Below are 22402 nucleotides of genomic sequence, written 5' to 3'. Positions count from 1 at the left end.
TCAAGTTCCACTCCAGGGACTTGAGAACACAATCCAGGCTGACACTCCTGGTGCAATGCTGATGGAGCACTGCACAGTTGGTGGGGTTGTCTTTTGGATGCGATGTTAAACCGAGACCCTGACTGCTCTCTTAGGTGGACGTAAAAGATCCCACAGTCACTGTTTGGAAGAAGGAGTTATCCCCAGTGTCCTGGCCAATATTTATCCCTCGATCAACATAACCAAAAAAAAACAGATGATCTGGGTCATTATTACATTGCTGTTTGTGGGAGCTTGCTGTGCGCAAATTGGCCACTGTGCTTTCTGGGGAAGCAGGGATTGTTCTTAGAGAAGAGAAGGTTAAGGGGAGATTTCATTGAGGTGTTCAAAATGTTAAACGTTCCCACTGGCAGGAGGATCAATAACCAGGGGACACAGATTGAAGGTAAATAGCAAAAGAGCCAGAGGGGAGAGGAGGAGATTTTTTTTTATGCGCGAGTTGTTATGATCTGGAACGCGCTGCCTGAAAGGTTGGTGGAAGCAGAGTCAATAGTAATTTTATTCTATGCCTTGAAGGAAAAACTTTCACAGGGCTATGGGGACAGCACAGGAGAGGGAGTGGGACAAATTGGATCGCTCTTTCAAAGAGCCGGCACAGGCACAATGGGCTGAATGGCCTCCTTCTGTATTTATGATTACAACAGTGACTACACTTCAAAAATGCTTCATTGGATGTAAAGTGCTTTGGGATGTCCTGTGATTGCGAAAGGCGCTATATAAATGCAAGTCTTTCCTACCTTTTTGCTGTTGACTCCATTTGCTGTTATCCGGGGACTGTGGGCCTGTCAGTGGTCTACAGGGAAACTGGGCGGAAGGGCAGAAACGCTAGGAATGTGCTCGAGTGCGCTGGACTCTCAGAATCCCAAATTAAATTAGCAAGGTACAAACACAGCCACTGATCTCCCTAGTCCCTGGCAGAGAATTTCCACAGGGAGTTTGCGAGAGGAATCCCCGGATCCGCGGAGTAAATAGCCGTCGAGTCCGTTCAATTCCACTGCCCCGTGTCCTAACTCGCACCGAGTCCCGCTCACCCATCACCCCCTGTGCTCACTGCCCCGTGTCCTAACTCGCACCGAGTCCCGCCCACCCATCACCCCCTGTGCTCACTGCCCCGTGACCTAACTCACACCGAGTCCCGCTCACCCATCACCCCCTGTGCTCGCTGCCCCGTGTCCTAACTCGCACCCAGTCCCGCTCACCCATCACCCCCTGTGCTCGCTGCCCCGTGTCCTAACTCGCACCGAGTCCCGCTCACCCATCACCCCCTGTGCTCACTGCCCCGTGTCCTAACTCGCACCGAGTCCCGCTCACCCAGCAACCCCTGTGCTCACTGCCCCGTGTCCTAACTCGCACTGAGTCCCGCTCACCCATCACCCCCTGTGCTCACTGCCCCGTGTCCTAACTCGCACCGAGTCCCGCTCACCCATCACCCACTGTGCTCACTGCCCGTGTCCTAACTCACACCAAGTCCCGCTCACCCATCACCCCCTGTGCTCGCTGCCCCGTGTCCTAACTCGCACCCAGTCCCGCTCACCCATCACCCCCTGTGCTCGCTGCCCCGTGTCCTAACTCGCACCGAGTCCCGCTCACCCATCACCCCCTGTGCTCACTGCCCCGTGTCCTAACTCGCACCGAGTCCCGCTCACCCAGCAACCCCTGTGCTCACTGTCCCGTGTCCTAACTCGCACTGAGTCCCGCTCACCCATCACCCCCTGTGCTCACTGCCCCGTGTCCTAACTCACACCGTGTCCCGCTCACCCATCACCTCCTGTGCTCACTGCCCCGTGTCCTAACTCACACCGAGTCCCGCTCACCCATCACCCCCTGTGCTCGCTGCCCCGTGTCCTAACTCGCACCGAGTCCCGCTCACCCATCACCCCCTGTGCTCACTGCCCGTGTCCTAACTCACACCAAGTCCCGCTCACCCATCACCCCCTGTGCTCGCTGCCCCGTGTCCTAACTCACACCAAGTCCCACTCACCCCTCACCCCTGTACTTACTGCCCCGTGTCCTAACTCACACCGAGTCCTGCTTACCCATCACCCCCTGTGCTCGCTGCCCCGTGTCCTAACTCACACCAAGTCCCGTTCACCCATCACCCTCTGTGCTCACTGCCCCGTGTCCTAACTCACACCAAGTCGCGCTCACCCATCACCCGCTGTGCTCACTGCCCCGTGTCCTAACTCACATCAAGTCCCACTCAACCATCACTCCCTGTGCTCACTGCCCCGTGTCCTAACTCACACCGAGTCCCGCTCACCCATCACCCCCTGTGCTCGCTGACCCGTGTCCCAACTCGCACCGAGTCCCGCTCACCCATCACCCCCTGTGCTCGCTGACCCGTGTCCTAACTTGCACCAAGTCCCGCTCACCCAGCACCCCCTGTGCTCGCTGCCCTGTGTCCTAACTCGCACCAAGTCCCGTTCACCCATCACCCCCTGTGCTTACTGCCCCGTGTCCTAACTCACACCAAGTCCCGCTCACCCATCGCCCCCTGTGCTCACTGACCTACATTGGCTCCCGGTTAAGCAATGCCTCGATTTCAAATTTCTCATCCTTGTTTTCAAAGCCCTCAATGGCCTCCTCACCCCTCCCTATATTTGTAATCGCCTCCAGCCCCACAAACCCCCGATCCACCCCCGGAGATTTCTGCGCTCTGCTTATTCTGCACTCAAGCATCCCTGATTATAATCGCTCAACCATCAGTGGCCGTGTCTTCTGTTGCCTGGGCCCCAAGCTCTGGAACTCCCTCCCTAAACCTCTCCGCCTCTCTACCTCTCTTTCCTCCTTCAAGATGCTATTTAAAACCTACCTCTTTGACCAACCTTTTGGTCACCTGTGCTAATTTCTACATATACGACTCACAGTCAAAGTTTATATCTCATAACACTCCTGTGGAACGCCTTGGGTCATTTCACTGTGTTAAAGGCACTATATAAATACAAAGTCCCCCTGATAAAGTGCAACATCCCCACTGACACCTGGGAGTCCCTGGCCATCGACTGCCCTAGGTGGAGGAAGAGCATCCGGGAGGGCGCTGAGCACCTCGAGTCTCATCGCCGAGCGCATGCAGAAACCAAGCGCAGGCAGCGGAAGGAGTGTGCGGCAAACCTGTCCCACCCACCCTTTCCTTCAACCACTGTCTGTCCCACCTGTGACAGGGACTGTGGTTCCCGTACTGGACTGTTCAGTCATCTGAGAACTCACTTCAGAGTGGAAGCAAGTCTTCCTCGATTCCGAGGGACTGCTGATGATGATGATGATGATATAAATACAAGTAGTTGTTGAAATATCTTCCTGTTTCTGAACGATATATGGCTTGACGTTTTCTGCTGAAGGCGTCAGTTTAATTTTTTAATCGCGACCAAAAACAACTATGTTGGGCCTCATTGACCACAATTATCATCATTATCATCATAGGCAGTCCCTTGGAATCGAGGAAGACTTGCTTCAACTCTTAAAATGAATCCTTAGGTGACTGAACAGTCCACAGTCCCCACTTAGGGTACCCTCCCGGATGCTCTTCCTCCACTTAGGGCGGTCTTTGGCCAGGGACTCCCAGGTGTCAGTGGGGATGTTGCACTTTATCAGGGAGGCTTTGAGGGTGTCCTTGTAACGTTTCCTCTGCCCACTTTTGGCTCGTTTGCCGTGAAGGAGTTCTGAGTAGAGCGCTTGCTTTGGGAGTCTCGTGTCTGGTATGCGAACGATGTGGCCTGCCCAGCAGAGCTGATCGAGTATGGTCAGTGCTTCGATGCTGGGGATGTTGGCCTGGTCGAGGGCGCTAACGTTGGTGCGCCTGTCCTCCCAGGGGATTTGTCGGATGGCGCCCCAAGCGATAGCGGTGATGGGGAGCTGTCCTCATGCAGCGGGATCTTGCTGTTCAGAGCAACCCAGGCATCCTCTGGGGGTTGCCTGGCCTCAGGGAAACACAGCAGTGGCGAAGAACACAGTACGTTATATATCGAATAGACAATGGGCGAGAATTGTGAAGAGAAAGTACTCCGCATATATTCATCATTCCCTCTGACTGAGGATTGTGTTTATAGTGCCACGCCAAATTTAACGACTGGTGTTGTGGATTAATCGGAAATGATGGCCACTTAAGTGGACGCAACTGTACACAGTTATTTAAAGGGGTGATTTAAGTCTGCGCTTTGTAGAAAACTCTGTTCATAATGAAAACTCCCGATATGTTTTACAGCAGATTCGGTGGCATGGAACTAATTGATTCACAGGGTACTACAGCAGCACTCAAGTTTCCTCTGCCCACCTTTGGCTCATTTGCCGCGAAGGAGTTCCGAGTAGAGCACTTGCTTTGGGGGTCTCGTGTCTGGCATGTGAACAATGTGGCCCGCCCAACTGAGCTGATCGAGTGTGGCCAGTGTCAGTCGCTGTTGTAATGTAGGAAACACGGCAGCCAATTTGTGCACAGCAAGCTCCCACAAACAGCAATAGTGATAGGGGATTCGATTGTAAGGGGAATAGATAGGTGTTTCTACGGCCGCAACCGAGACTCCAGGATGATATGTTGCCTCCCTGGTGCAAGGGTCAAGGATATCTCGGAGCGGGTGCAGGACATTCTGAAAAGGGAGGGTGAACAGCCAGTTGTCGTGGTGCATATATGTAACAACGTTATAGGTAAAAAACGGGATGAGGTCCTACGAGATGAATTTAGGGAGCTAGGAGCTAAATTAAAAAGTAGGACCTCAAAAGTAGTAATCTCAGGATTGCTACCAATGCCACGTGCTAGTCAGAGTAAGAATCGCAGGACAGCTCAGGTGAATACGTGGCTTGAGGAGTGGTGCAGAAGGGAGGGATTCAAATTCCTGGGACATTGGAACCGGTTCTGGGGGAGGTGGGACCAGTACAAAACGGACGGTCTGCACCTGGGCAGGACCGGAACCAATGACCTGGGGGGAGTGTTTGCTAGTGCTGTTGGGAAGGGGGTTGAACTAATATGGCAGGGGGATGGGAACTTATGCAGGGAGACAGAGGGAAATAAAATGGAGGCAGAAGCAAAAGATAGAAAGGAGAATAGTAAAAGTGGAGGGCAGAGAAACCCAACGCAAAAAACAAAAAGGGCAACATTACAGCAAAATTCTAAACACAGAAACATAGAAACATAGAAAATAGAAGCAGGAGTAGGCCATCTGGCCTTCGAGCCTGCACCACCATTCAATAAGATCATGGCTGATCATTCCTTCAGTACCCCGTTCCTGCTTTCTTTCCATACTCCTTGATCCCTTTAGCCGCAAGGGCCATATCTAACTCCCTCTTGAATATATCCAATGAACTGGCATCAACAACTGTCTGCGGTAGGGAATTTCATAGGTTAACAACTCTCTGAGTGAAGAAGTTCCTCCTCATCTCAGTCCTAAATGGCTTACCCCTTACCCTAAGACGATGTCCCCTGGTTCTGGACTTCCCCAACATCGGGAACATTCTTCCTGCATCTAACCTATCCAGTTCCGTCAGAATTTTATATGTTTCTATGAGATTCCCTCTCACCCTTCTAAACTCCAGTGAATACAGGCCCAGTTGATCCAGTCTCTCCTCATATGTCAGTCCTGCCATCCCGGGAAGCAGTCTGGTGAACCTTCGCTGCACTCCCTCAATAGCAAAAACGTCCTTCCTCAGATTAGGAGACTAAAACTGAACACAATATTCCAGGTGAGTCCTCACCAAGACCCTGTACAATTGCAGTAAGACTTCTCTTGCTATGAAGGCCAACATACCTTTTGCCTTCTTCACCGCCTGCTGTACCTGCATGCCAACCTTCAATGACTGATGAATCATGACACCCAGGTCTCGCTGCACCTCCCCTTTTCCTAATCTGCCGCCATTCAGATAATAGTCTGCCTTCGTGTTTTAGCCCCAAAGTGGATAATCTCACATTTATCCACATTATACTGCATCTGCCATGTATTTGCCCATTCGTCTAACCTGTCCAAATCATCCTGCAGCCTCTTAAAGTCCTCCTCACAGCTCACACCGCCACCTAGTTTAGTGTGGGGCAAAGTGTGTTAAAAAGACAAGCCTAAAGGCTCTGTGCCTCAATGCGAGGAGTATTCGGAATAAGGTGGACGAATTAACTGCGCAGACAGCAGTTAACGGGTATGATGTAATTGGCATCACGGAGACATGGCTCCAGGGTGACCAAGGCTGGGAACTCAACATCCAGGGGTATTCAACATTCAGGAAGGATAAGCAGAGAGGAAAAGGAGGCGGGGTAGCGTTGCTGGTTAAAGAGGAAATTAATGCAATAGTAAGGAGGGACATTAGCCTGGATGATGTGGAATCTGTATGGGTGGAGCTGCGGAATACCAAAGGGCAGAAAACGTTAGTGGGAGTTGTGTACAGACCACCAAACAGTAGTAGTGAGGTTGGGGACAGCATCAAACAAGAAATAAAGGATGTGTGCAATAAAGGTACAGCAGTTATCATGGGCGACTTTAATCTACATATTGTTTGGGCTAACCAAACTGGTAGCAATGCGGTGGAGGACGATTTCCTGGAGTGTATTAGGGATGGTTTTTTGACCAATATGTCGAGGAACCAACTCGAGAGCTGGCCATCCTAGACTGGGTGATGTGTAATGAGAAGGGACTAATTAGCAATCTTGTTGTGCGAAGCCCCTTGTGGAAGAGTGACCATAATATGGTAGAATTCTTTATTAACTGAACAGTTAATTCAGAAACTAGGCTCCTGAAGTTAAGGAAAGGTAACTTCGACGGTATGAGGTGTGAATTGGCTAGAATAGACTGGCAAAGGATACTTAAAGGGTTGACGGTGGATAAGCAATGGCAAACATTTAAAGATCACATGGATGAACTTCAGCAATTGTACATCCCTGTCTGGAATAAAAATAAAACGGGGAAGGTGGCTCAACTGTGGCTAACAAGGGAAATTAAGGATAGTGTTAAAACCAAGGAAGAGGCATATAAATTGGCTAGAAAAAACCTGAGGACTGGGAGAAATTTAGAATTCAACAGAGGAGGACTAAAGGTTTAATTAGGAGGGGGAAAATAGAGTACGAGAGGAAGCTTGCAGGGAACATAAAAACTGACTGCAAAAGCTTCTATAAATATATGGAGAAAAAGATTAGTGAAGACAAATGTAGGTCCCTTGCAGTCGGATTCAGGTGAATTTATAATGGGGAACAAAGAAATGGCGGACCAATTGAAGAAATACTTCGGTTCTGTCTTCATGAAGGAAGACACAAATAACCTTCCGGAAGTACTAGGGGACCGGGGGTCTAGTGAGAAGGAGGAACTGAAGGATATCCTTATTAGGTGGGAAATTGTGTTAGGGAAATTGATGGGATTGAAGGCTGATAAATCCCCGGTGCCTGATAGTCTGCATCCCAGAGTACTTAAGGAAGTGGCCCGAGAAATAGTGAATGCATTGGTGATCATTTTCCAACAGTCTATCGACTCTGGATCAGTTCCTATGGACAGGAGGGTAGCTAATGTAACACCACTTTTTAAAAAAGGAGGGAAAGAGAAAACGGGTAATTATAGACCGGTTAGCCTGACATCAGTAGTGGGGAAAATGTTGGAATCAATCATTAAGGATGAAATAGCAGCGCATTTGGAAAGCAGTGACAGGATCAGTCCAAGTCAGCATGGATTTATGAAGGGGAAATCATGCTTGACGAATCTTCTGGAATTTTTTGAGGATGTAACTAGCAGAGTGGACAAGGGAGAACCAGTGGATGTGGTGTATTTGGACTTTCAAAAGGCTTTTGACAAGGTCCCGCACAAGAGATTGGTGTGCAAAGTCAAAGCGCATGGTATTGGGGGTAATGTACTGACGTGGATAGAGAACTGGTTGGCAGACAGGAAGCAGAAAGTTGGAATAAACAGGTCCTTTTCAGAATGGCAGGCATTGACTAGTGGAGTGCTGCAGGGCTCAGTGCTGGGACCCCAGCTCTTTACAATATACATTAACGATTTGGATGAAGGAATTGAGTGTAATATCTCCAAGTTTGCAGATGACACTAAACTGGGTGGCAGTGTGAGCTGTGAGGGGGACGCTAAGAGGCTTCAGGGTGACTTGGACAGGTTAGGTGAGTGGGCAAATGCATGGTAGATGCAGTATAATGTGGATAAATGTGAGGTTGTCCATTTTGGGGGCAAAAACACAAAGGCAGAATATTATCTGAATGGCGGCAGATTAGGAAAAGGGGAGGTGCAACGAGACCTGGGTGTCATGGTTCATCAGTCATTAAAGGTAGGCATGCAAGTACAACAGGCGGTGAAGAAGGCAAATGGTATGTTGGCCTTCATAGCAAGGGGATTTGAGTATAGGAACAGGGCCTTAGTGAGGCCTCACCTGGAATATTGTGTTCAGTTTTGGTCTTCTAATCTGAGGAAGGACGTTCTTGCTATTGAGGGCGTGCAGCGAAGGTTCACCAGACTGATTCCAGGGATGGCTGGACTGACATATGAGGAGAGACTGGATCAACTGGGCCTTTATTCACTGGAGTTTAGAAGGATGAGAGGGGATCTCATAGAAACGTATAAGATTCTGACGGGACTGGACAGGTTAGATGCGGTAAGAATGTTCCCGATGTTGGGGAAGTCCAGAACCAGGGGACATCGTCTTAGGGTAAGGGGTAAGCCTTTTAGGACTGAGATGAGGAGGAACTTCTTCACTCAGAGAGTTGTTAACCTGTGGAATTCCCTGCCACAGAGAGTTGTTGATGCCAGTTCATTGGATATATTCAAGAGAGAGTTAGATATGGCCCTTGCGGCTAAGGGGATCAAAGGGTATGGAGAAAAAGCAGGAAAGGGATACTGAGGTGAATGATCAGCCATGAACTCATTGAATGGCGGTGCAGGCTCGAAGGGCCGAATGGCCTACTCCTGCACCTATTTTCTATGTTTCTGTGATAATGATCCAGATCATTTGTATTTTAGAGATATTGATCGAGGGATAAATATTTTGCCAGGACACCGGGAAGAACTCCGCTGCCCTTCTTTGAAATAGTGGCTGTGGGATCTTTTATGTCCGCCTGAGAGGGCAGACGGGGCCTCGGTTTAAAGTCTCATCCAAATGTGGTTGTTCTTAACTTGGAAACGCAGCTCTTTCTCATCACTGACTGAGCTACATGTCTTCTGCGTACTGGGAGCACATTACATCTGAACAGTATCGAAGGTCAGGGGTAGTATTATTGCCATGGAGTAATTTAATTTAGCGAAATTTAAGATAACAATGTTTTAATATTTGAATTAAGCTCAATTTAATTAAGTCTGTTAGATAGAATCTAAGACTTTGTGAGAATGGAAAGGCTTCAGTCCTTCATTTTTTAAACTTTAATTTAATTTGAGAGCAGAAACCTCTTGTTTTACTTGTCCCCCCCCCGCCCACCCCCCCACCGCCCGTCCTTCCACATTCTGTTCAGTAATTAGTAGGCCCAAAATCGCGAGGCCCCTTGGAAGCGGGTACTTGGCGGGGGGGGGAGGGGGTGGGGAGGGCAGGGGGAGGAAGGCAGCAGAAGATCGAGACATGGTGGGTTGCCTTTCCCAAGCCTCCTGTCCACACCAGGTTGGCAGACAAATTGGCGGTTGGGGGGAGCGGGGGCGGGGGTTTGGTGGGGAAAACAAGGGCAGAGTTTCTGTGCTCACCAATGTTAACCATCATCATCATCATAGGCAATCCCTCGTATTGAGGATGACTTGCTTCCACGCCAAAAAAAGGATGAGTTCACAGGTGTTTCAATGAAGGACCTAATATTCCAGGTCTCGAACGACATATTGAAGGGTGGAAGATGCCTGTGCGTGGATTTTTTTAACGTGTGGTGGCCGTTGCACACCAGCCACCACACGGGGCTTGACAGAGCTAGGTCTTGGTCCAGTGACAAGGGTTACCTAAGACGACTGGAGACCTGCTCTGCTGCACAAACCTAGTGCGCACACATCATCATCATCATAGGCAATCCCTCAAAACAAGGATGACTTGCCGAAAGCGGATGAATTCACAGGTGTTTCAATGATATTCCGGATCCCGACCTACATCCTGAAGGGTGGAAGACGCCTGTGCGTGGATTTTTGTAACGTGTGGTGGCTGGTCTGTGCTGCCCCTGGGCCCTCGCCTCTTCTGGGCCCTGAACTCACGCCTCTCCAGGGCCTCGATCACTTCCCTCTGCAAACTCTTGCCGTTAATGTGAACCATTAACATGCCAAGTCCCATCTCACCCGTTACCCTGACCTATATCGGCTTCCGGTGCCTCACCCAATGTCCCCCCGAGTGTTTCAGGGGTGCACGCCCCCGGTTAAGGAGCTGCGCGGACCATTCACGGTTTGTGCCTGAAACCCAACATTGGGGAAGGTCGGTCCCGAGCGGCGGCGGACCTTGAGCGCTGCTTCGCTGCACAGCTTGATGGGAGCGTGGATCCCACCACACCCCACTTAAAACCTCAATAATAACAACAACTTGCACTTAGATAGCACCTTTAACGTAGGAAAACGTCCCAGGGCCCTTCACAGGAGCGATTATCCAACAAAACTTGACACCGAGCCGCATAAGGCGATATTAGGACAGGTGACCAAAAGCTTGGTCAAAGAGAAAGGAAGACTTGCATTTATATAGCGCCTTTCATGACCCAAAGTGCTTTACAACCAATAAAGTACTTTTTGGAGTGTAGTCACTGTTGTAATGTGGGAAACACAGCAGCCAATTTGCGCACAGCAAGCTCCCACACACAGCGATGTGCTAATGACCAGATCATCTGTTTTAGTGATGTTGGTTGAGGGATAAATATTGACCCAGGACATCGGGGATAACTCCCGTGCTCTTCTTCGAAATAGTGCCGTGGGATCTTTAATGTCGGTTTAACGTCTCATTCGAAAGACGGCACCACCGACAGTGCAGCACTCCCTCAGCACTGCACTGGGAGTGTCAGCCTAGGTTTTGTTTGTGCTCAAGTTCCTGGAGTGGGACTTGAACCCACAACATTTGGATTCAGAGGCGAGTGTGCTGCCCACTGAGCCACAGTTGACAAAGTGGTAGGTTTTAAGGAGTGTCTTAAAGGATGAGAAAGAGGCGGAGAGGTTTAGGAAGGGAATTCCAGAGCTTAGGTCCCAGACATGTGAAGGCACGGCCACCGATGGTGGAGTGATTGAACTCGGGGATTCTCATCCTCATCCATGAATCCCTCCATGGCCCTCTCCCCTTCCTATCTCTGTAATCTCCTCCAGCCCTACATCCCTCCGAGATCTCTGTGCTCCTCCAACTCTGGCCTCCCCTCCTCCCTTCGCCCCACCATTGTCAGCCGTGCATTCAGCCGTCTCCGCCCACTTTCCGGAATCCCCTCACTGAACCTCTTCAAATCACCACCTCCTTTGGGCCATTCCTTAAAACCCACCTCTTTGACCAAGCTTTTGGTCTCCTGTCCTCATACCTGCTTTGGCCTCGGCGTTCATTTTTGTTTGATTACGCTCCTGAGAAGCACCATTGAATGAGTTTACATGTCAAACTGAGGGAATGCTGCGCTGTCGGAGGTGCCGTCTTTCAGACGAAATGCCTACTCTCTTAGGTGGATGTAAAAGATCCCACGGCCACTATTTCGAAGAACAGCAGAGGGAGTTCACCCCGGTGTCCAGGGGCCAATATTTATCCCTCAACCAACATCACTAAAACAGATGATCTGGTCATTACCACATCGCTGTGTGTGGGAGCTTGCTGTGCGCAAATTGGCTGCTGCGTTTCCCACATTACAACAGTGACAGCACTTCAAAAAAATACTTAATTCGCTGTAAAGCATTTTGGGATGTCCTGAGGCCGTGAAAGGCGCTTTAGAAATGCAAGTCTTTCTTTTAAATATGCTGTAGAAGGTGATGTCATGTTGGTGTGTATGCTGGAGTGCAGCATACACACCGACACGGACCAGTTGGACTGAGTTGCCTGTTTCTGTGCTGTAAATTCAATGTCATTCTGGACTAATGTAAGTGCTGCCATGTCGTCCTGGTTAACCCTTGCCACTGGATAAAGGCCTAGCTCTGTCGAGCCCGTGTGGTGGCTGATGTGCAATGGTCACCACACGTTAAAAAAAGTCCATGCACAGGCATCCTCCACCCTTTCAACTGGAGTTCAGGACCTGGAATATTAGGTCCTCCATTGAAACACCTGTGAACTCATGTGGAAGCAAGTCATCCTCGCTCGAGGGACCGCCGATGAGATTGAGCCTGGCTGTTTGGATCTGTGTTGCAGATCGCGCCGGGTTCAATAGGTCTGCACTTACCCACCAAGGTACCCAGGTATTCTAAGGCTGCCTTCACTGAGCAGAGATTCTTTAGTTATTTATTCATTCACAGGATGTGGGCGTTACTGGCAAGGCCAGCATTTATTGCCCATCCCTAATTGCCCCTTGAGAAGGTGGTGGTGAGCTGCCTTCTTGAACCGCTACAGTCCGTGTGGTGAAGGTGCTCCCACAGTGCTGTTAGGGAGGGAGTTCCAGGATTCTGATCCAGCGACGATGAAGGAACAGCCGATATATTTCCAAGTCAGGATGGTCTGTGACTTGGAGGAGAACATGGAGGTGGTGGTGTTCCCATGCGCCTGCTGCCCTTGTCCTTCTAGGCGGTCGAGGTCGCGGGTTTGGGAGGTGCTGCCGAAGAAGCCTTGGCGAGTTGCTGCAGTGCATCTTGTAGACGGTACACACTGCAGCCATGGTGTGCCGGTGGTGGAGGGAGTGAATATTGGAGGTGGTGGATGGGGGGCCAATCAAGCGGGCTGCTTTGTCCTGGATGGTGTCGAGCTTCTTCAGTATTGTTGGAGCTGGACCCATCCAGGCAAGTGGAGAGTGTTCCATCACACACTGAAGGAGCACACCAGCTCATTTGTGCTGAATCGGATCGAGAAATTAATGCTCGGTTATATTTGCCAGGTCAAAAACAAAAAACCTAAACTGTTCGATCTTTTTTTGTACCCTCCCCCACTGCAGTCTCGAAGATCTGTCCTCCGTGCGACAACGAGATGAAGGCAGACGTCATTCTGGAGCACTTTTGCGCGAGTGAATTCGGTGAGTTTTTCATCCCACTCGACCCTTCTCCATTCAGCTCGCGAGCGGAAATGTCGAAGATAAAAGCTTGTTTAAGGTGTTCTTGTTTCTCATTCCCCCTCCCCCCCCCCACCTCCCCCTTCCTCCCATTGGGTTGGGGTTAACTGATAGCAAAACCCAAAGTTGTTCGACGCCACAGGTGGTCCCACCGTCTCTCCCGGCCCCTCCGAGGTCGGGGGTGGGGGGAGGGGTCAAACAGTAAAAACGGTCAGTAGAATAAGTCAGGGCAAAAACTCACATTGTTTCCTAGATGGGTTCCGGGGGTTCTGGTCGGAATCGGAGGATTCTGGTCACGATTGGGGAGTTGGGTTACGATCGGTGGGGGTGGGGGGCTGCGGGGGCGCGGGGGCGGGAGGGGAGTATCGATTGAGGGGGGGTGGTCGGCCACGATTGGGGAGGTGGTGGGGAGGGGTTTGAATCTTGATTGCGGGGGGAGTGGGGGGGAGGGAGGTTCGGATCGTGATTACGGGGGGAAGGGGGGGGAGTTCGAATCATGATCGCGAGGGTGTGGGGGTGGGGGGGTTCGGATCAAGATCGCGGGAGTGGGGGGTGGGGGTAAACCCATTTCCAGGCAGGCCAAGCCTTCCCTGTGAGGCCCAGAGGCACCACCTCCAGATCCAAAGCAAACCTGAAAAATAAATGTATAACTTACCTTCTGGGCCTCTTGTGGCTCAGGATTTGGCTTCCAGCAGGCTGGGCCTGATCAGGGGTCATGTTCGCCTGCTCCAAAGAGCAGGTTAATAAAGAAGAAAGACCACCGGACGTCCCAAAGCGCTTTACAGCCAATGAAGTACATTTGGAGCGTAGTCACTGTCGTAATGTGGGAAACGCGGCAGCCAACTTGCGCACAGCAAGCTCCCACAAACAGCGATGTGATAATGACCCAGATCCAGGTGCAGCGTCCAAAATCCGGCGTTCCGGAATCCGGAATGTTCCGGAATCTGTAAAATGTTCCGGAATCCAGACCCGCCGACCCTGCCGGCTCTCCTCACCTGCCCGCCCGAACATCTCCTCCGCGCTGGGGCTGCTCGGCCAGCTCCTCCGCGGCGGGGCCCCGCCCGACAAACTCAGCGATGGGGCCGGTGGCCCGAACAGCTCCTTGGCGAGCATCCCCCCCACCCCTCCCTTTCTGACGTTCCGAAATCCGGAAATACCCGAACCTGGGCTCGGCTGTTTCCGGATTCATGACGTCAGAAACACGTTCCAAAGTCCGGAAAAACGCAGAATCCGGAACGGCCTCGGTCCCGAGGGTTCCGAATTTGGACGCTGCACCTGTAATCTGTTTTAGTGATGTTGATTGAGGGATAAATATTAGCCCCAGGACACCGGGGATAACTCCCCTGCTCTTCTTCAAAAAAGTGCCGTGGGATCTTTTACACCCACCTGAGAGGGCAGACGAGGCCTTGGTTTAACGGCTCATCCAAAAGACTGCACTTCTGACAGTGAGGTGCTCCCTCAGCACTGCACTGGGAGTGTTAGCCTAGATTTTTTACTCAAATCCCTGGAGTGGGATTTGAACCCACAACCTTCTGGCTCAGACAGGCAAGTGTGCTACCCACTGAGCCACGACTGGCACTGTGACACAAATATGGGAAGATTGGAGCGGGTAACTGGCTCGCGTTATTTTAAACCCCCCCCATCCCGGTTTACGCCAAGCTGGGGCAGTTAAAATCCAGGCCTTGAAAAGGCCCCTTCAGCTCCAAACACAGGCCACGAACAGATTGGCTTTCTTTTAAAAAAAATGTACAGAGTGCCGTGAAGTAAATGAGAAACCTGTAAACTATTTGTTTCAGAGTCGCCTAATTCACAAGCTGTGGTGATGTTTAAATGCTCCCCCCCCAAAAAAAAACTCGTTGCTTTTAAATTAATAAGATTAATCTCTGTTACTTGCTGGCCAAACCACTTCACAGCATTCCATTTCTGGACTCGATATGTTGAAGAAATAGTCTTTATTTTCGTTATCGATAGAAATTTAGGGTTGTGAAGAAAGCAGATTCTGTGTCCGTAGATCATTTCATGTAAAGGCAAGTTTGTTGGTAGCTGGGGCGATTAGGGACGGGCAATAAATGCCAACTTTGCCAGCGACGCCCACATTCTGTGAATGAATAAAAAAAAGGACAAGCGCCAATCCCCCAATAAAGAAACAAGGATGTAAGCGGTTTTGATCCTAGCCCAATGCTAGACGGACGGTTCGAATCGCCCCCACCTTACGAAAGTTCTAGACCCGGGAATTATTATTCAGAGTGTAAATGAAATGAGTCACGGACAGGAATGCTTCGGTGAAAGATCGTACTTATATTTATTTGATCTAACGTACACTGGCTAAAACATGCACTACTAAACAAAATCACTGTCTCTGTGGAGAATAAAATCCAGGTTACAAACAACATACATACAGTACAGAAGTGAGACCGAGTAACATGCAGTAATCCCTGGTGGATTCTAACTCCACCCCTGCCAATGAATTACCCAGTCGAAGCTCCCTTCCCAGAATAGCCCTGAAAAGCTTCACTTCTCAGAAAACCTTGAGCCCTTAGCCTCACCCAGCTTGGGACACTTGCGACCATGCTTACCACTCCACACACAGTTGCTTTCCTCGCTCAGCTCAGCTGTGGGAAGTCACTGCCTGGGTTTCAGTCTCTGCGGCTTCCTCTGGTACATCGCTCTTGGTGTAGCGAGAGGGAGAGGGAGAGAGAGCTCTCTCTCTAGGTACAAGCTCCAAGCTTCACTCCAAGCTCCAAGCTACAAACTAAAAATAAAGTGAAAAAGGCCCTGTCTTTATGGGAGTTTTGCAATCCCTATCTTTCCCGCCAATCTTTCAAATCCCTTTGTTTCTAAGCACGGGTACTTAGTCAGTGATGGGCCATCCAACCCATATGCATTGGGCTGATGGCCCTTAATCTGGGCATCTTTCTGAGCTTTGTGTTGGGAAAGACCCGGATCCTGTATGGCTGGCCAGGCTAGTGGGTTCATTGTCCTGTTTCTCCTTCTGAGATGGAGGTGAGACGTGCTTTTGAATATTAGATGTCTTTGTCAATGGCCCCCACCCTTCCTGGCCGACAGCTCTTTTGTCAATATTGGTGGCCCCCTTCCTTTAGCTGTGACTGCTGGGTAAACCCCTTCTGGATGACTGACAGCTCTTTTGTCACAGCCATGCGGCCTCTGGAGTTTTAACAAAACAGTTTTTTCACATATCTGCACAGGGTGATCCCGTAAAATCCACAAAATATTCGACTGAGTCCATTCTTTAAACAGAAACTTTGCGATCGCTTCAGACATGCATTTATATAGCGCCTTTCACAACCACCGGATGTCTCAAATCGCTTTACAGCCAATGAAGTACTTTTCAAGTGTAGTCACTGTTGTAATGTAGGAAACGCGGCAGCCAATTTGTGCACAGCAAGCTCCCACAAACAGCAATGTGATAATGACCAGATAATGTTTTTTTGTTATGTTGATGAGGGATAAATATTGTCCCCAGGACACCGGGGAGAACTCCCCTGCTCTTCTTCAAAATAGTGCCATAGGATATTTTATGTCCACCTGAGAGAGCAGACGGGGCCTCGGGTTTAACGTCTCGTCCAAAAGACGGCACCTCCGACAGTGCGGCGCTCCCTCAGCACTGCACTGTACTCAAGTTCCTGGAGTGGGATTGATCAAAAGCCTAGAAACAAACAGGGGACAGGGTAGGGACACGACAAGAGGGCCGGGGAAATGTCATGGTTTGAGGTAGGGGTTGCCAACCCTCCAGGATTGCCCTGGGGTCTCCAGGAATGTACATAAGAACATAAGAAATAGGAGCAGGAGTAGGCCATACAGCCCCTCGAGCACGCTCCTCCATTCAATACGATCATGGCTGATCTGATCATGGACTCAGCTCCACTTCCCTACCCGCGAAATCTAATCTCCAGAACACCGCTCTGAGCAAAAATCAATGGGGTTTTAGTCAAAATTGTGTGTTTTTAAATTCTTTGAACCGTTTTTAGTTATAAAAATATCGGAGACGGAAATAAAGGCTGTTTTACTGAAAGTCAAGAATCATCCAATCGGGTAACGCAGAGACTGTTCGCTTTCTGATTGGCCAGGAGAAAGGCGGGATGGCGCAGGGATGGACATGTCGGGTGACCAATGGAGGGAGGGCAGGAGGTGGGGCATTTAGCAGCGGGAGGTCATGTGATGAAACCTCCAGGAATAGGCCCAAGCGGAGGGGGACAATCTCGTTTGAGGTCCCACATTTACTTTGCTGTAATTTGAAAATCCTTAGAATATTCTGGATGCTGGGTTGGTTATCTCTGGGGGGTCGGGGAGCCTTCCCTCAGACGGGTCAACGGTTTGACTTTTCTGTGAGCTGGGCCAATTCCACTGAAGCCAATCAGGGAGGGTGTAAACTATTATATATGTAAACTTGTATTTACTCTGTACAGCCACCAGAGGGCTCATTCCCTATAGTCCCAAGGGATCCCATAATTCCTTGGGAGCACAGGTATTTAAGGAGGCTTCACAGGTTGGAGAGGTACTCTGGAGACCTGCAATAAAAGACTACGGCCACACTTTACTTTGAGCTCACACTGTTCAGTCTGACTCTTTCTCCATACACAACACCTGGCGACGAGATACAGATAGCAAACCCAAAGATGCAGAGAACAGTGGGCATCCTGGAGAAATTCTCGGAGGGAGATGATTGGGAGCGACTCGACCAATACTTCGTGGCCAACGAGCTAGATGGAAGAGAACGCTGCCAAACGAAGGGCGATCCTCCTCACCATCTGTGGGGCACCAACGTATGGCCTCATGAAGAATCTGCTCACTCCAGTGAAACCCACGGAGAAATTATCCGATGATTTGTGCACACTGGTCCGAGAGCATTTGAACCCGAAGGAAAGCGTTCTGATGGCGAGGTACCGGTTCTACACCTACAAAAGGTCTGAAGGCCAGGAAGTGCCGAGCTAACACGCCTTGCAGGACATTGCGAAGTTGAAGGACATTTGGAGCACATGCTCAGAGACTTTTTCGTACCTGGCATTGGCCATGAAACCATACTTCGCAGACTTTTGACTATAGAGACCCCAACATTGAGTAAGGCCATAGCAATAGCCCAGGCATTCATTGCCACCAGTGACAATACGAAACAAATCTCTCAGGACACAAGTACTGCTACAAGTACTGTGAACAAAGTGATGTTGTTTTCGAATCATAACGAACAGGGCAGGTCACACATACCTGCAGCTACACGTCCGCAGATGTCTCAGGGTCCACCATCAAGGGTGATGAATGCAAGGCCATTAACGCCTTGTTGGTGCTGTTGGGGCGATCATCGTTTCAATTCATGCCGATTCAAAGAGTACATTTGCAAGGGCTGTGGAACAATGGGACACACCCAACGAGTGTGCAGGTGAGCTGCAAAGCCTGCTAAACCTGCAAACCACCATGTTGCAGAGGAGGACAGATCCACGGAGGATCACAATGAACCAGAGCTTCTGATAGAGGAGGCAGAGGTACATGGGGTGCACACATTCACCACGAATTGTCCCCCAATAATACTGAATGTTGAACTAAATGGATTCCCGGTGTCAATAGAGCTGGACATGAGCGTGAGCCAGTCCATCATGGGCAAAAAGACTTTCAAAAGGTTGTGGTGCAACAAGGCCTCAAGGCCAGTCTTAACTCCAGTTCACACCAAACTAAGAACTTACATGAAATAACTGATTCCTGTAATTGGCAGTGCTACCGTAAAGGTCTCCTACGATGGAGCGGTGCACAAGCTACCACTCTGGGTGGTACCGGGCGATGGTCCCACGCTGCTCGGCAGGAGCTGGCTGGGAAAGATACGTTGGAACTGGGACGATGTCCGAGCGCTATCGCCCGCTGACGACATTTCGTGTGCCCAGGTCTTAAACAAATTTCCTTCGCTGTTCGAACCAGGCATTGGGAAATTTCAAGGAACAAAAGTGCAGATCCACCTAATTCCGGGGGCGCGACCCATCTCTCACAAGGCGAGAGCAGTACCATACATGATGAGAGAAAGGATAGAGATCGAGCTAGACCGGCTGCAAAGAGAGGGCATCATTTCACCGATCGAGTTCAGCGAGTGGGCCAGTCCTATTGTTCCAGTCCTCAAGGGAGATGGCACCATCAGAATCTGTGGCGATTACAAAGTAACTACCAATCGTTTCTCCCTGCAGGACTAATACCCACGACCAAAGGCCGACGACCTCTTTGCAACGCTGGCGGGAGGAAAAACGTTCACGAAGCTGGATCTGACTTCAGCCTACATGACGCAGGAACTGGAGGAATCATCGAAGGCCCTCACCTGCATCAACACGCACAAAGGTACTTTTGTTTATAACTGATGCCTGCTTGGAATTCGATCAGCTGCGGTGATATTCCAGAGAAACATGGAAAGCTTACTGAAGTCAGTCCCCCACACCATAGTCTTCCAGGACGACATCTTGGTCACAGATCAGAACACAGTCGAGCATCTGCAGAACCTGGAGGAGGTTCTTAGTCAACTCAACCGCGTGGGGCTTAGGTTAAAACACTCAAAGTACGTTTTCCTGGCGCCTGAAGTGGAGTTCCTGGGAAGGAGGATTGCGGCCGATGGCATCAGGCCCAACGCGAAGACAGAGGCAATCGGGAACGCACCGAGGCCACAGAACAAGACGGAGCTGCGGTCGTTTCTGGGACTCCTGAACTACTTTGGTAACTTCTTACTGGGTCTCAGCACAGTTAGAACCACTGCATGTCTTACTATGGAAAGGGGATGAATGGGTTTGGGGCAAAAACCAAGGAAATGCCTTTGTAAAAGCGAGAAAATTGTAATGCTCAAACAAACTGCTTGTGTTGTATGATCCATGTAAGTGTTTGGTACTAGTATGTGATGCGTCGTCATATGGTGTCGGGTATTGCAGCAAGTTAATGATTTCGGGAAACTGCAACCGGTTGCTTATGCATCCAGGAGTCTGTCTAAGGCTGAGAGAGCCTACAGCATGATTGAGAAAGAAGCGTTAGCATGTGTCTATGAGGTAAAGAAAATGCATCTATACCTGTTTGGGCTAAAATTCGAATTGGAAACTGACCATAAGCCACTTATATCCCTGATTTCCGAGAGTAAAGGGATCAATACCAATGCATCGGCCCGCATCCAGAGATGGGTGCTCACGTTATCCGCATACAACTACGCCATCCGCCACAGGCCAGGCACAGAAAACTGCGCCGATGCTCACAGTAGGCTGCCATTGCCCACCACGGGGGAGGAAATGGTGCAGCCCGCAGATCTAGCCATGGTTATCAAAGCATTTGAGAGTGAGCAATCACCCGTTACTGCCCGGCAGATCAAAACGTGGACAAGCCAGGACCCCTTATTATCTTTAGTCAAAAGCTGTGTGCTTCACGGGAGCTGGTCCAGTGTCCCAGTGGAAATGCAAGAAGAGATAAAGCCGTTCCAGCGGCGCAAAGATGAAATGTCTATACAGGCAGACTGCCTTCTGTGGGGCAATCGTGTAGCGGTTCCCAAGAAGGGCAGAGACACCTTCAACAATGACCTCCACAGTATCCACCCAGGCATCGTAATGATGAAAGCGATAGAAGATCCCACGTGTGGTGGCCTGGTATCGACGCGGACTTAGAGTCCTGTGTTCACAGATGTAATACATGCTCGCAGTTAAGCAATGTACGCAGGAAGGTGCTGTCAATTTATGGTCTTGGCCCTCCCAACCGTCGACTAAGCAGGGCCATTCTTGGGTAAAATGTTCCTTGTGGATGTAAATGCGTACTCCAAGTGGATTGAATGTGAGATAATGTCGGCTAGCACGCCCGCTGCCACTACTGAAAGCCTGCGGGCCATGTTTGCCACACACGGCCTACCCGATGTCCTGGTGAGTGACCTCGGGCCATGTTTTACCAGTGCTGAGCTCAAAGAATTCATGACCCGTAATGGGATCAAACATGTCACATATGCTCTGTTTAAACCAGCGTCCAATGGTCAGGCAGAGAGAGCAGTGCAAACCATCAAGCAAGGCTTGAAGAGGGTAACTGAAGGCTCACTGCAGACTCGCCTATCCCGAGTCCTGCTTAGCTGCCGCACGAGACCCCACTCACTCACTGGGATCCCACCTGCTGAATTGCTCATGAAAAGAGCACTTAAGACAAGGCTCTCGTTAGTTCACCCTGATCTACATGAACAGGTAGAGAGCAGGCGGCTTCAACAAAGTGCATACCATGATAGCGCAAATGTGTCACACGAGATTGAAATCAATGTTCCTGTATTTGTATTAGATTATGGACAAGGTCCCAAGTGGCTTCCCGGCACTGTCGTGGCCAAAGAGGGGAGCAGGGTGTTTCGGGTCAAACTTTCAAATGGACTCATTCACCGGAAACACTTGGAGCAAATCAAACTCAGACTCACGGACTATCCACCTTGGACCCTACCTTTTTTGATCCCCCAACATACACTCCAGTGGCAATCGGCACCACAGTTGACCACGAAGCAGAACCCATCATTCACAGCAGCCCAGCAGGGCCCAACATACCAGGCAGCCCAGCAAGGCCAGCTGCACAGCAGCCCAACGAGGGCCCAACAAATGATTCAACAATACCAGCTTTCACACCGAGACGATCAACTAGGGCAAGAAGGGCCCCAGATCGACTCACATTGTAAATAGTTACACTATTGATTTTGGGTGGGGCGGGGGGGAATGTTGTTATATATGTAAACTTGTAGTTACTCTGTGCAGCCACCAGAGGGCTCATCCTTTGGAGTCCCAAGGGATCCCATAATCCCTTGGGAGCACAGGTATTTAAGGAGGCTTCACAGGTTGGAGAGGCACTCTGGAGACCTGCAATAAAAGACTAAGGTCACACTTTGCTTTGAGCTCAGAGTGTTCAGTCTGACTCTTTCTCCATACACAACATAAATATTGGCTGGAGACTCGCTATGGCCCAATTTGTGCGACCGAGAGAGACCAATTTCACCCTTTTCACCTCAGCGAGGCTGCATTTCGAAATCAGACGTTTTTCATTGTAACATAATGGCCTGGAAATCGCAGCCTCCCCTGGGTCCGTACGAAGTTTCTACAGATCCGGGAAGACATCAGAAAAGCTGGTTTTCAGCACACAATGCGCTGAAAAACGGCTTTTCCGATCTGTCAAGCTGGAGTTCGACAGATCCTCCGCATATCTGGTGCGAGGACATTTGCAAGGGCAAGATTGCAGGATTTACCCATATCTTAGCAAGCAAATGTCCTCAAAACTCTTGCTCTTGCTAAAAGCAGGTGCAAAGCCTACTTTTAGAGGCGTAAGAGT

At 50.1% G+C, this 22402-nt stretch overlaps 1 protein-coding gene across 1 annotated transcript in view; it reads left to right on the top strand.

The window, feature by feature from the left end:
• Positions 1-22402, top strand: part of sfrp5 (secreted frizzled-related protein 5) — a 193693-nt gene that overhangs the window by 73800 nt on the left and 97491 nt on the right. Inside the window, exon 2 of the mRNA XM_070874946.1 lies at positions 12986-13063. Coding sequence (XP_070731047.1) covers positions 12986-13063 — 78 coding nt within the window. The remainder of the gene's footprint in view (positions 1-12985; positions 13064-22402) is intronic.

This window comes from Pristiophorus japonicus, chromosome 3, assembly GCF_044704955.1.
Source record: "Pristiophorus japonicus isolate sPriJap1 chromosome 3, sPriJap1.hap1, whole genome shotgun sequence".
Classification (NCBI taxonomy): domain Eukaryota; kingdom Metazoa; phylum Chordata; class Chondrichthyes; family Pristiophoridae; genus Pristiophorus; species Pristiophorus japonicus.
This window is presented reverse-complemented; position numbering and strand designations above follow the sequence as displayed.